We start from the raw sequence: 15,918 nt of genomic DNA, 5'->3' as shown, positions 1-15,918 counted from the left end.
TGCTCAATCTGTCAAGGCAAAGTGCAGAGGAAAAATGTAAGCGTATGCTACCATATTCTATTTTTTTTAAAACAACATGTAAAACCCAGCTCCATATTTAACCACGTCCCCTTCCATGAAGCCCACCTGCAGCTACTTTTTAAAAAGTCAATTACTGTATGCATATCTTAAATGTTGCATCTTTTTAGCAGGTTCAGAGAAGTTACAGGTCTTTCTTCTTCCCCAGTCCTTTCTCCAGGGAAACTACACTTACATAATGACATGTAAGCGCTCTTCTATCCATTAGTGCTGTGACCCCAGGGGTGTGACCACAATGGCATGGACCCTCAGGAATTCGAGTTATAAGGTTCCTAATGTTATTTAACCTGGAAGAGGAGCATTGAGTCTGCAAAACCAACTTTTTTTTTTTTTTTTTTACTTTCACGCACTTTGGGTATTTTTTTTATTATTTAAAATGGTGAAGGTGGTCTTCATAGAAACATTTAATAGAGGCTGCCTTTGCTGCCCTTATTCCTCTGAAAATGTTTTTTGCCTGACTGCCTGTGGTCCATTAATTTCTGAATTGCTGACCTGGAACAAGCATGCAGCTAGTAAAGTCAGACAAAAATTCAAACTTTTGATCAACATAATGGTTTTATTGAGGTCTGCGTATTGGCATATGAGCCAGAAAAAACGGCATTTTCATATGGAGTCTTGAGCTGTTGCAGACTACGTGTTTTCTCAATACAGACTCCCATTCAAATTTTTATTTTTACCTTTGCTTTAAAGGGAGCTAGTTAGGATTAAAATATGCTAATATTTTCTTAATTGTGTTTGTGTTGAAAATAACCTGATGCTATGCAAATACATTTATGGAAAAATTACAACCCTTTCTGAAGAAAAAGAAGCCACCATGCATCCATCTGCTGGGCACATGGGCAAACACTAGCATTAGGTTCCACTTCTACGATTGCTATACTCCCTCCCCTTCCTAGTATAATTACCCTTTCTCCCCTCCTGTATTTAGCACCCTTTAACCCCCCCCCCCAATATTTAGAACCCATTCACCCCCCCCCCTTTAACTTATTTAATGCTAGTGATCACTTCCCTTCTGCCCTCTCCTTGTATTAGATGAGTACCCTTCCACCCACTATTGTGATTCTGTACTCGTCTACCTTCCCTGTGATTAGCGCCCTTCCACCCCCTCTTATGATTTAGTACTCTTCTCCCCATGTGATTAGTATCTTTTCACCTTCTCCTGTGACTAGTACTCTTTCACTTCCTCCTGTGATTTAGTACCCTTCTATCCCCTGTGAATAATATCTTTCCATCTCTTTCTGTGAATAGTACTCTTCCACCTCATGTGATTTAGTACCCTTCTATTCCCTGTGAATAATATCTTTCCATCTCTTTCTGTGAATAGTACTCTTCCACCTCTTCCTGTGATTTAGTACCCTTCCACTTCTCTGTGATTAGTATCCTACCATTAAGTTCTGTAAATAATATTTTCCGTCCCCACCTGTGATTTAGTACTCTTCCACCCCTACTGTGAATAGCACTCTTCCACCCCCTCCTGTGATTTGGTACCCTGTTACCAACTCCTGTGATTATGGTCCTACCACCTCCTCCTGTGATTTAGTACTCTTCTACCCCCTCCTGTGATTAGTAGTATTCCACCTCCTGTGATTTAGTACTCTTCTACCCCCTCCTGTGATTAGTATTATTCCACCTCCTCCTTTGATTTAGTACTCTTATACCCCCTTGCGTGATTAGTATTATTCCACCTCCTCCTGTGATTTAGTACTCTTCTACCCCCTCCTGTGATTAGTATTATTCTACCTCCTCCTGTGATTTAGTATTCTTCTACCCCCTCCTGTGATTAGTATTATTCCACCTCCTCCTATGATTTAGTACTCTTCTACCCCCTCCGGTGATTAGTATTATTCCACCCCCTTTCTATGATTTAGTACTCGTCTACCCCCTCCTGTGATTAGTATTATTCCACCTCCTCCCGTGATTAGTATTATTCCACCCCTTTCTATGATTTAGTACTCTTCTACCCCCTCCTGTGATTAGTATTATTCCACCTCCTCCTGTGATTTAGTACTCTTCTACCCCCTCCCGTGATTAGTAGTATTCCACCTCCTGTGATTTAGTACTCTTCTACCCCCTCCTGTGATTAGTATTATTCCACCTCCTCCTTTGATTTAGTACTCTTATACCCCCTTGCGTGATTAGTATTATTCCACCTCCTCCTGTGATTTAGTACTCTTCTACCCCCTCCTGTGATTAGTATTATTCTACCTCCTCCTGTGATTTAGTATTCTTCTACCCCCTCCTGTGATTAGTATTATTCCACCTCCTCCTATGATTTAGTACTCTTCTACCCCCTCCGGTGATTAGTATTATTACACCCCCTTTCTATGATTTAGTACTCGTCTACCCCCTCCTGTGATTAGTATTATTCCACCTCCTCCCGTGATTAGTATTATTCCACCCCTTTCTATGATTTAGTACTCTTCTACCCCCTCCTGTGATTAGTATTATTCCACCTCCTCCTGTGATTTAGTACTCTTCTACCCCCTCCCGTGATTAGTATTATTCCACCTCCTCCTGTGATTTGGTACTCTTCTACCCCCTCCTGTGATTAGTATTATTCCACCTCCTCCTATGATTTAGTACTCTTCTACCCCCTCCTGTGATTAGTATTATTCCACCTCCTCCTATGATTTAGTACTCTTCTACCCCCTCCTGTGATTAGTATTATTCCACCTCCTCCTGTCATTTAGTACTCTTCTACCCCCTCCCGTGATTAGTATTATTCCACCTCCTCCTGTGATTTGGTACTCTTCTACCCCCTCCTGTGATTAGTATTATTCCACCTCCTCCTATGATTTAGTACTCTTCTACCCCCTCCTTTGATTAGTATTATTCCACCTCCTCCTATGATTTAGTATTCTTCTACCCCCTCCTGTGATTAGTATTATTCCACCTCCTCCTATGATTTAGTACTCTTCTACCCACTCCTGTGATTAGTATTATTCCACCTCCTCCCTCCTGTGATTAGTATTATTCCACCTCCTCCTATGATTTAGTACTCTTCTACCCCCTCCTGTGATTAGTATTATTCCACCTCCTCCTGTGATAAGTACCCTTATACCCCCCAGGTATTAGTAACCTTCTACCTCCTCCTGTGATTTTTTTTTTTTTTTAAATATTCCAGCTCCTGTGAAAAATCTTCTTCCCCTTTCTCAGTATGACATGCCAAACAGTAAAATGTTACTTATCATGATGTATGGATGGCATCTAATTCTGCATGAATTGTGCTGTCAGTGGATAGGGTACACTGACAGAAATTGAGAGTTGTTAGCTGTTATGGTTTCATATTAACTGTCCCCCCATGTAGTATGAAGAAGAGGTAAAAGTGATTATTGATCATTGATCATATTTGGTGATTTTTAGTATGCAAAGTTATATTCAGTTTTGAATTAGTTAAATTGTATTTTTGCAGTCTTGTATGGTGATAATGAACATGAAAGCTAAATTTGTGTAGTTCACCTTTAAACAAGACACATGATGTCTAGACAGTGTGAATGGCCCTTTAAAAGCTAAGTTTGGCATTTCCGGATGTGCTCTCACATGTGATACGGTCAGGTTCCACTGTGCCATGAGTCTTCCTCTCCTGCCTCCTCCGCAGTAAGACCGTAAACATAAGCACGCTGAGCAGGAACTTTCCAGTTTCACAATAACTATAAAAGTTGCATCAGACACTATTTACCAACAATCCAAAAAAAGCACTTATTCTTCAGAGAAAAGTAAACCATATCTGGTGTACAAAGCAGTAGTAATCTATGACTGGTTTGCTTCTGCATTATTTACTATCAGTTTAATGATGTTAGGTGGTTCTGTAAACTGGTTATATATAATGCGATATTGGCTGTATACATTTGGTTGCCCTTGGACATATTAGGTATGACCTACCGGCAGTCCAGCTTCATGTCATCAGAAGCTGAACACAGTCCTATTAGACTTAAGCTGGCCATACATGGATCGAAATTTAGCTGGTTCAGCAGTGACTGGGCAAATTTCGAGCCATGTTTAGACAGGCTGATTGTACCCAGGTCAATCCATCGATCGACTTGGGAACAACCAGTCTGTTGGATTTTTCTGAATGCGGTTCTTCCAGCGGCTATAGCAGTAATTATTTTATTCTGCCAGCCAGGAAGGCTCCCCACGCTGCCCCGCCAGCAGAATACAATAGCGATGTAGGAGGCATTCCCCCATCAACACTGACTGTTTTGGGGGAATTAAGCCATTTTCTTTACTTTCACCCATGGTGGAAGGACAGAAAATCGATTCATCATCTATGGCTTGCTTTATGGTGGAAGTTCACCCTAAAATTATTCTATGAATAGCAATATAACACATGTAAAATTATCCATGCATAAAGCCATGTTTGACTTCTGTCCGCTCCCTGGTTGTCCAGCAATCAGCCTTGGAAAACTGGTGGCCATTTACCAGTGACAGACATTTATCCGATTGTCTCTCGGGGGAATCAGGAAGGAATTTTTTTCCCTGCTGTAGAAAATTGGATTATTCTTTGCTGGGCTTTTTTTCGCCTTCCTCTATATCAACTGCAGGTATAGGATTGTGTATATGGGATTGTATGGTTGGGTTTTTTTTTGTTTTGCTTTTTATTGGTTGAGCCAGATGGATTTGTGTCTTTTTTTTCAACCTAACTAACTATGTACCTATGTAACACCATGCAACTTATGGTGTCATTCGGCCCCCCGTGATGTCTACGTCTTGTGATTGCAAAATTTGACAGGGAAACGCTTCCTCTGTGCCCTAATGCTGTCAAAGATGTAGCTAGCATGGGGGGGCTTAGTCATACCTCTCAATTTTTTGAGATGAGAATGAGGGACTTCTGTTAGCAAAAGTATGTGGCATAGGACACACCCCTTGCCACACCCCCTTAAAGGAGAATGATTTAAAAAATGAATTTATTAAACTCACACTTTTTTTTTTGTTTTTTTTTTTATTACTACTATTCCTTTACACTGGCTTTTGAAATTTACACATGCAGCAATTTAGAAATTGGATGAAAGGTTTAGCACTAGGAAACACTTTTTGAAAAGTAAAAAAGTGCATTTTTTATACAACTATATAGATAAGACTAAAATGGGGGACAAAAATCAGGGAGCTATGGGCTTAGTGACACAATAGAGATGATTTCCTAAAGGCAAAAAGACTGGGGGAATTTGCCCCAGAGCTTATTGAATGAGGTGAAGCCCTGCTGACTTTCATCATCCAATCATGTGCAAGCAAAATTGCAGTTTTTTTTTTTCTTGAATGTGATTGGGTATTTTTTTGCAAAGTAAACTTCCCCACTTTTACTGAGCCCTCTGGGAAAATTCTCTTGCAAAGTGCAGCTTCCCTTACAAACTGAACAGCATAAACCCTCATGAGTTGCCTGGTGTCCCTAGTAAATATCCATCAGTTTTCCCATGCTGAGTGCTGAAAAATATGAGCATGGAACAGAGATCAAACATGGTGCTATGCATTTATCAAAGAACATGTGTCATATGTGTCATAATTACTAAATCACTTCATTATTTTTAATAAAATATTGATCATCCATGAATGAAAACTGCCCCCTATCACACGATCTCTGTCTAGTACGCATTACTGGACATCATCTGTACTTTTCATTTAACAGGGAAATAAGGGGATCCAAAATGGGTGGCCCCACATTAATATATCATTTCCAAATATGCACAGCAACAAGGTATTTAAAGCAACTCTCTAAAATAAAGGTCTTCCTACCAGATATGGGGGTAAGTCACACATGTGCAAGTCCCAAGCAAGTCTCAAGTCCTCAAACTGGTGACTTAAGTCAAGTCATGTGACTCAAGTCCCCCACCTCTGCTTCCTATAAAGAAGATATTTAACCACTTGCCGACCATTTACGTTGACTGTACTGCGGCAAAGTGGTTCGGTATCGTCTGGCGGCGTAGACCTACGTCACCAGACAATCCCCTCTCCCGGCGGCGCGCGCATGCCGCCGGAGGCTCGCTCCCGCTGTATTCAGTTACAGCGGGAGTCGGGCATGGGGAGGAGCGGCGGTGATCACCGCTGCTCTTCCCCGATCGTCAGGGATCTAGTGTGGAAATCCGCCCGCTTGTGTAAACAAAGCGGGCGGATCTCCTAAGTGACAGGCAGGGTCAGATTGCAGGGTTGAGCATAGCTGAACCTGCGATCTGTCCCTGTGTCACTCAGTCACCTCCCCCCACACACGTCATAAGCACCAGGCATATATTAACCCCTCCCTCTCCAATAAAAATTAACCCCTTCCCTGCCAGTGTCATTTTTACAGTAACAGTGCATATGTATAGCCCTGATTACTGTAGTAATGTCACTGGTACCCCCAAAAGTGCCAAAAGTGTGAGTCAAGGGTCCGATCTGTCCGCCGCAATGTCGTAGTCCCGCAAAAAAATCGCAGATCGCCGCCATTACTCGTTAAAAAAAAAAAACACCAACAATGACAGAAATCTTTCCCTTAGTTAGTAAACGCAATAACTTTTGCGCAAACCAATCAAAATACGCTTATTGTGATTTTTTTTTTTACAAAAAATATGTAGCAGAAAACAATTTGGCCTAAAATTTTAAACATTTTTGATTTTTACATTTTTGGTGGGGGGGGGTGGGGTATTTCATATAAAAAAATTTGAAAAATATTGTTATTTTTTCAAAATTGACGCTCTTTTTTTGTTTATAGCGCAAAAAGTAAAAATCGCACAGGTGATCAAATACCACCAAAAGAAAGCTCTGTTTGTGGGGGAAAAAAAAGACATACACTTAATTTGAGTACAGCGTTGCACGACTGCGCAATTGTCCGTTAAAGTAACGCAGTGCCGAATTGCAATATATGGCCTGGTCAGGAATGGGGTAAAACCTTCCGGTCATAAAGCGGTTAAAAATACGCTCATTGAGAATTTTTTTGTCAAAGACATGTAGCTAAATACATTTTGGCCTAAATATATGACAAAAATTTAATATATTGGATATTTTTTAACTGTCAAAGTAGAAAAATATTGTTATTTTTTCAAAATTGTCGCATTTTTTAATTAATATCGAAAAAAATGAAAATCGCACAGGTGATCAAATACCACCAAAAGAAAGCTCTGTTTGTGGGAAAAAAAGGATGTAAATTTCGTTTGGGTACGGCGTTGCATGACCGCGCAATTGTCAGTGCCGAATCGCAAAAAGTGGCCTGGACGTAAGACCGCAAAATCCTCCGGTGGTAAAGTGGTTAAAACGGTTTTCTCTCACTGCCTGCGATGCCATTCTCTGCTGTAGTGAAGAGAAACCACCAGCTCAAAGCCTCAGTAGAAACCAACACTTCCAGCACAGCAAGCAGTGGTTAGACCAAGTAGTGATGTTCATTTCTCCAAAATGTTTTAAATTACAGTATTCAAATGAAATACTTTTGTTTTCTCTTTTACAGATTTTTTTGGCACCCCGCGCCCTTTTCCTTCTCAGCAGCCTCCAGTTTGTTTCCAAGACACCCAGTGTTATACCGGCTTCAGTGAGGGAATTAACAGCCAACCGCATTCTGCAATTGGTTGTAACCGAGCCTCACAGGTTAGCCCATAATTTATTTCCATTGTATAATGAGTATGTGAATGGACTGCTGAGTTGAAGTGCAGCTATACGTACAGTGGTCCCTAATGATTGGCTTTGAAAACACTGATCTAGATATATAAGCCTGTAGCTTCTGGTGATGATCTGCTTCATGGGCTGGTCAAGGCTGCATTCTAGCTATGGGACAATAATCACTCTGGTGGTATAACCTCTCCATCAAATGCCCCCTATTCTACCCAGATTTTATGTTATAGCCCTTGGGCTTTATTGGTTGAACAATGCACTGCAAATGTTTTATATACTTTTTTTTATTTGATGTTATTTTAGATGCACTTGCTCATTTTCCCTTCATTATTACATAAGCCATTTTTATTTAAATTATTGTCAGACTGAGCTTATGAAAAAGTATATCTGTGAGCAGTGTATAAAGTGCAGTAACCGATAACAAGCAATTCAAATTTATTTTTCGGTAAAGCAAATCTGATTGGATTGGATATGGTACTTTATATATTTTTATTGCTGTGTGCTTACTTATAAAATCAGTTTGTTTAGCTTTCTTTATTAAACCTTCCACTTCCTCTCATAGTAACCCCACTATTTCTCTCTCTTCCTCTATATGCTTCTCTTTTGCACTTTGATGTTTTAAGTAATGTTTTTAATTTGTAGGTTTAAATCTAAAAGACCTTATGTTTTATAAATGTATTTTCCTTTTTTTTTTTTTTTGTTTGCCAGCCTTCTGCCTCTTACGTTCCCCGAACAGATCCTTGCTATCTGAATACACCTCTGTCATCTGTTTATAACAGTTCTGCAGTACAATGCTCACCGTCCAACCCTGAACCTAAACCACTGTCCCATTATCCAGAGCCTGCTGATGGATACACCAGTGACTCTTACCCAACTTCTTCATCTATACCCTTGCAATGTATCTCCTCAAATCATCCGGTGCAGGATCAGGATCTGCTGTTTCCCCCAGTATCCTGCCCTAAACGTCCATATACTACTGTGACCACTGAAACCACCATCTTAAATCAACCTGCACCTTTGACTATACATGCAGATGTCTACCCACTATACACTGAGCCTCCAACGCACATTGAGACTCCTCATGTGTTCCCTATGCCAAAAGCTTGTGCAAGAGGTTCAGCCAGCAGAACTAGGAGGCCTTCTGTTGAAGGAGCAACAAGATCCCTCTGTAGTGTCAATCAGCCGTGCATTTCAGGTAAGGAGAAGAAATCTGAATAAATATGAATGAATGTCCAAAACAGAGATTAGACTAAGCCTCCGTTCACATTAGGCCGCTCCGACTTAGGGGGCGACCTGTGAAGTCGTGTTCAGCGCAACTTCGGCGCGACTTGCACGGACTTCACATAATGGAAGTCAATGCAAGTCGCCTCCAGGTCGCCCCGAAGTAATACAGGACCCTTTTTCTAAGTCAGAGCGACTTGTGTCGCTCCTATTAGAACGGCTCCTGTACTACACAATGGGAGCGTGAGGACCGCGACTTGTCAGGCTGACAAGTCGCGGTCCAAGTCGTACCAGTGTGAATGCGGTCTAAATCACGTGTGGCCAAAGGGATTGTGGAACTCTGGAAGATGCCACAAGGCTGGGGTAGCTGAGCACATCAGTGGTATTCTTGAAGAGTGTTTGCGATAATTATTTGCAGCAGCAATACTGATTCATGAATGTTATTCTTTCTTCAGGGCTGAGGGACCATGAGAACCTTAGGCTCCGTTCACATGTCAGCGTATGGATCGCAGGCAGAACCGCCGCGGTTCCGCCCGTGATCTGGAGATTATTGCAAATCGCGGGACGCCTGTGCGTTGCCCGTTGATTTGCAATAGCCCCCCAAACGCTGAGCGATGTTGCCGCGATTTCCGCCTGCCAAATCGCGGTAACATCGCGTACTTTTTTGCGCGTAATGCGTCCGCGATTTTTTTTTGCGCGATGTGACCGCGATTCGGCAGGCGGAAATCGCGGAAATCAACGGGCAACGCACAGGCGTCCCGCGATTTGCAATAATCTCCGGATCACGGGCGGAACCGCTGCGGTTCTGCCCGCGATCCATACGCTGACATGTGAACGGAGCCTTATGCTTATGATCTTCCATACATAAATATTTTTATTTCACGCTTTTTTTTTCTACATTTACCTGATGCACATAAAAGTGGCAGTGAAAAGGGTTGGGACAAACTATAACAAGAGGCTTTCAACAGTCCCTTTAGTCGCATGGTCATGGTTTAAATCTTTAAAAGAAAAACTGTTGGAGCAACTACCTAAATTAGAAATAAACTCTAGGCAAACACGTTTCTTAGGGTTAATATGGCTAGTACATTTTGTTCTTTATTCCTATAATGTTTTACACATGTCACTGTTATGTTTGGTCTACATGTAAGTATGAAAACAAAGTAAATAGAGGCAGGTTTCGTTTTCTGAGTATCTACATATAGTTAACTCCCTATTTATTAGGAGACAGACATATTTGCTCATTAAAGTGTCACTAAAACCACATCATAAATGAACTATAAATAAATGGGGTATTACATGCTGTTCATACTCACTATGAGACTGGTTTTCTGTATTTTGCAAAAAAAAAAAAAAAAACTGGTTGATCCTGTTGCTCTCTATCTCCCCCATGTGTCCAAGTTCCCAATTCAGCTGGGGATTTTGCAGAGCAGTGTTGGCAGCTCTGCACATGCTCAGTTTTCAGTGAGTTTCTATGCTGAGCATTTTCTCCCTATCACATATGGACAACCCATGTGACAATAGAGTGACACATATGGGTGTATACACAGTGGCAAATGACAGCCCACTCCCTCCCTTCTCCTCCTGGTGCCCACTAACCAGCTAAACACATTTGGGACGGGATATTACATGTAGATTGATAGAGGCTTCACCTCCCTCTTGTTCTAAGACACAGACTGGAGGGGCTTGACACAGCCTGTGACTGGCAAAAATCTGCCCACAACATGTTATTGCCAAAAAATAATATTGATTTGATTTTAAATATATATATTTGTTACGACAATTTAAAACAGTTTGATATTAATTATTTATTTTTACTCTGTTTTCCAAAGGCTGTTTTTTTTTTTTTTTTTTGAGCGTGTAACCAGCAGCAGAGGACTAGAAGCTCCTCCTGGTTATGTTTCCCTGCAGATAGGCTGAAAAAGAGCTGGATCATGTGACAGCTGTATATTGATTTGGTAAAGGGTACTTAGATGTGTTTTTTTATTAAAATAATTACAATGCCATCATCCACATACAAAAATAGAAGGGACGATGTAAAATAAACAGTGTGGGGATTATTTACTAAAATTGGTGTGCAAAATCTGATATAGCTGTGCATAGTAACCAATTAGCTTCCAGGTTTTATTGTCAAAGCTTAAGGGCTCTTTCACACACTGTGTCCGTCAAACGCCGATCCCCCGCTGAGCAGAAGGATGACAGCTGTGTCTCAGCGCTGTGTGTTCCCCATGCATCTCTATTGGGGAAATCGGAAGGGAACGGACTGTCGTTCCGTTCTCATCCGATTCCATCCTATCCGATCCGCTGGACGGATGGAAAATAGGGTTTCCATCCGTCCAGATTTGACAGATCGGACTGGGTCGGATGTCAGCGGACATGTCTCCGCTGACATCCGATGCCCCATAGGAATGCATGGGGGGACCGTTCAGATCCGCCAAAAAAACGAACAGGTGGATCTGAACGGTCCGCCTGTGTGAAAGGGGCCTAACTGAACAAGCTGGAGTTAGAAGCTGATTGGCTACCATGCACAGCTGCACCAGATTCTGAGTGCTCCAGTTTTAGTAAATCAACTCCTGTGTGGTTGGTTAAATAAACTTTAAATATGTAGGCTCTACTGCCAGCCCTGCAGTGCAAAAGATTGGTTGCACTGTCTTTCCCACAAGACAAATCTGGGAGTCTGCCCACTGATCAAAAACAATGCACTCCCTCTGTGACTAATAGCAGCTGTTACAAAGAGAAGCAAATTTTATTTTTTTTGGAGTTTTAAAAAGGGATTGGACATAGTAGAAAACCACCTTCAGGCTCCTCCTTTGTGATAATAATATTATTCCCTTGACAATACCAGAGAATGTCCAGGTAACAATGTAAAGCATTCAAGTGTTTCATGTGCATAGCTTAGTCATAGCATATAGAATAGCCAGAAATATGTTACATATTTTTTACATACTGCATTAACAGTGTCAACATTCTAACATGTTTCAGTCAATGGAGTGCTGAAGTGGATGATTTTATGGATCTTTCAGAAGAGGGAGAAAACATTGAGGGTCTCACCAGGGAGGTGATGCAGGCATCTAACTGGAGAGGGCAAGTACAAGTGTAAGGCCCCTTTCACACAGGGAGTCCATTCAGATCCGCCTGTCAGTTTTTTTGGCGGATCTGAATGGACTCCCCATGCATCTCTATTTGGCATCGGATGTCAGCTGAGACATGTCCGCTGACATCCGATACGATACGTCAAAATCGGATGGATGGAAACCCTATTTTCCATCCGTCTGGCGGATCGGATGAGAATGGACAGATGGTCTGTTCCCATTGGATTCCCCCATAGAGAAGAATGGGGACCTGACAGCTGTGTCTCCGCACACAGCGCAGAGACACAGCTGTCATCCGCCTGCTCAGCGGGGGATTGGCGGATCGATCCCCCGCTGAGAAAAATGGAGTCCGCCTGACGAACTCCGTGTGTGAAAGGGGCCTAATTCAGCAGTAAGGCAATGCTTTTTAATAATCTCATGAACGTATTGAAGGTGACAGGTGAAGCTGCAGAGCTGCATATTCTGCATAACGGTGTAATCCTGTCTATATTTTGTGGTAGGTGTGTAACACAGAATTAGCAATATTTTAATAGGTAGCCGCTTGAACTAACAGATCTTCACTGAGTTAATCTCCAGCATTTAACGCAGTCAAATACACTAAAAGCTAAATGTTCAGGTTTTATCTACCATATATGCCGGCGTATAAGTGCACCCCCTAATTTTTCAGTTAAAACAGGTTTTGAGCTATACTCGCCATATAAGACTACCCCCCTACCCCATGATGGGGTCTTGTCTAGCAGCCATTTACACCCGCACCTCAGACAGGAGTATAAAATGTAATCCTTAACCACTTGCCGACTGCCGTCAGTAGATTTACTGCGGCAGTCAGCCCCTCACAGGCAAAGTGACGTACCCCCCCGCGCGTGTGACCGACGGACCCGATGTCCGCCGCTCACTCTGCGATCGTCGGGGGAGAGGGAGAAAGGCAGGCAGCTAGTGTAAACAAGCTGCCTGTCATTCTCGCCTGTGTAGAAACCCTGATCATACGGTTCTACTATGTAGGACCGTTGATCAGTGTAACTACAGCTCAAGCCACAGCCAATCACAGTTAGAATCACGCCCCTAGGGACACACACAGCCCCTCCCTCTCAAATAAAGTTAACCCCTTCACTGCCAGTGTATTTTTACAGTAACAGTGCATATATATAGCACTGATTACTGTAGAAATGTCACTGGTAACCCCAAAAGTGTCAAAAATGTCAGTCAAGGGTCCGATCTGTCCGCCCCAATGTCGCAGTACCGCAAAAAAAATCGCAGATCGCCGCCATTGCATGTTAAAAAAAAAACAACAAAAATGACAAAAATCTTTCCCTTTGTTAGTAAACGCAATAACTTTTGCGCAAACCAATCAAAATACGCTTTTTGCGATTTTTTTTACCAAACATATGTAGCATAAAACAAATTGGCTGAAAATGTTAAAAAATTTTGATTTTTACTTTTTTTGGGGGGGAATTTCATATAAAAAAATGTGAAAAATATTGTTATTTTTGCAAAATTGACGCTCTTTTTTTGTTTATAGCGCGTGATCAAAAAATCGCACAGGTGATCAAATACCACCAAAAGAAAGCTCTGTTTGTGGGAAAAAAAGGACGTCCAATTTGTTTAGGTACAGCGTCGCACGACTGCGCAATTGTCCGTTAAAGTCACGCAGTGCCGAATCGCAAAATACCCCCTGGTCTTTTCAGCAGCCAAATCCTCCGGGGCTTAAGTGGTTAAGAGAAAGAGGACTCCAGGTTTAGGACTACCAAGCTGGCCCAAACTTTCCTAGTCTGTCAGCCGGCTGGATGTGCGGTAATACTGTATGTACCGTAGCTTCGGCTACATACAGTATACCGCACTGAGCCAATCAAGTTGAATGGTGTATTCTATTAATGAATACAAAGCCTGCTCAGATTGGCCGAGTCAGAAAGGCGGGCTGATAATGTTACAACCTCTGACTCAGCCAATCCGAGCTGGCTTTGTATTTATTATTAGAATACATCACTCGCCATGATTAGCTCAGTGCGGTATACTGTATGTAGTCTAAGCTACGGTAGATACAGTATTACGGCACATCCAGCCGGCTGACAGACTAGGAACGCTCATTTTGGGCCAGCGTGGTAGTCCTAAACCTGGAGTTCTCTAAGGTTCACATTTTATACTTGGCGTATAAGATGACCCCCCTCCATTTTTGATCTTTGGGGGATGTTTTAAGGTTTTAAAAGTTGTCTTATACGCCAGCATATACGGTAGTAATTTCATTATATTTAGGATTTATCTTGTAAATATTATATATATAATTTTTTTATTTTTTTTTCCCCATCATTTCTCTCCTATTTTTTAGCATCCAAATCAGACTCTTCTGCACAACTCCAGTCTTGTGGACCCAATGGACTAACTAACACGGTAATCACTGCATTAACTAAATATTTCAATTGCTTCTATTTATCTATACATAATACAACCTTTTTTTTGTATGACTTGAGCTTCACCTTTGTAAAAAAAAATGTGGTGAAGCTGAAATTCTTAAGGCAGGATAGAAAAAAAACAAACCACTCTATAAATATAAATACATGTAATACATAAATGTAATTACTTGTTTTTCTTCTTTAAAGCCTGTACAAGCCCATGAGGATCCATTCTGCCCAACTCAGAAGGTTTACAATTTGATACCTATGGAAGGGGTATAACGCTATGTGTAGGTGAATATTACATGAGTGCAGACTGACTGTATGACATCCATCAAAATTGGAACATTACTAATTGGACATAATGGAAGTCAACAGCCTGTATAGCTTGAACAAGACAATAAATATGATTTACTAAAACTGGTGCACACAATCTGGAGCAGCTGTGCATAATAACCATTTATATTCCAACCTCACATTGTTCAATTAAACTTTGACAATGAGCCCCCGTTCATGTCGGCGCGATCTGACATGCGATTTGACATGTCAAATCGCATGCCAAATCACAGCCTGTTGCCGGCAATGGCACTGTCCCAATCGGTGGGATGCTGACTTTGCGGTGCCACACTGATTTCCAAAAATAGTTTCTGCACTACTTTTGGCAACTTCGGGGGCAATTTCAATAGACATCTGTGCATGAACCCGCACGGATGTCATTCAAATCGCCCCCAAACTCATACTGAAATGGGAGTTTGAAATTGTGAAAGTTCAGCTGAATTCGCACAAATTCAAACCCGTGTTCAGTGTGATCGTACCCTTAAACCTAGAAGCTGATTGGATACTATGCACAGCTGCACCAGATTCTTTGTGTACCAGTTTTAGTAAATCCCCCCTAATGAATTTACAAAGTTTTTTGTAACTTACAAAAGTTATAAAATTATTTTATTGCCCTTCTTTACAGTATCAAATTGACACCAATGTTTATTACACTGTAAAAAAAATTCTAGACAAATATTTAATAACATGTCATTTTAATTTAGATATGTATTGATTAGTATTTATAAATGTATTCTTACATACTATTAGAGTCTTTACCTGAATGTGTCCCATAACCAGTCTTCTGTAATTTCCTGCGCAGTGTCACTCAGACTGGGAGAGGGAGTGCCTGTTTGCATACAGCTTGTAGGTCTAACATGAACATGCTTACAGGTTTGACCTCATTAATATGCTGCTGCTTCTCTATTCAGTCACTGGGTTGGTGAGGAAAGGTGACTGAAGAACATCATCAGCCGCCATTCTTCTTTTAGTCATTCATCAAATGGGTTAATGCCATTGCCATGATTTCAGGGGCACAAAAAAAAAAAAATGCAAATTGTACACCAATATGTGTGAGGTAGGACATGCAGTATTTTTTGTATATATCTGGGAAGCTCAGATTATTCTTTTTGCCTGCAATTCTGCTTCTTGCATGTTAAATCTTGGTGTGTGTGTATATACAGTGGGTACTGAAAGTATTCAGACCCCCTTAAATGTTTTACTCTTTGTTATATTGCAGCCATTTGCTAAAATCATTT

At 41.3% G+C, this 15,918-nt stretch overlaps 1 protein-coding gene across 1 annotated transcript in view; it reads left to right on the top strand.

The window, feature by feature from the left end:
• Positions 1 to 15,918, top strand: part of MLXIPL (MLX interacting protein like) — a 236,477-nt gene that overhangs the window by 186,520 nt on the left and 34,039 nt on the right. Inside the window, exons 8-10 of the mRNA XM_082246020.1 lie at positions 7,487 to 7,623; positions 8,356 to 8,842; positions 14,281 to 14,342. Of these exons, the coding sequence (XP_082102146.1) occupies positions 7,487 to 7,623; positions 8,356 to 8,842; positions 14,281 to 14,342 (686 nt within the window). The remainder of the gene's footprint in view (positions 1 to 7,486; positions 7,624 to 8,355; positions 8,843 to 14,280; positions 14,343 to 15,918) is intronic.

This window comes from Pelophylax lessonae (genome assembly GCF_965119305.1).
Source record: "Pelophylax lessonae genome assembly, chromosome: 2".
Lineage (NCBI taxonomy): Eukaryota > Metazoa > Chordata > Amphibia > Anura > Ranidae > Pelophylax > Pelophylax lessonae.
This window is presented reverse-complemented; position numbering and strand designations above follow the sequence as displayed.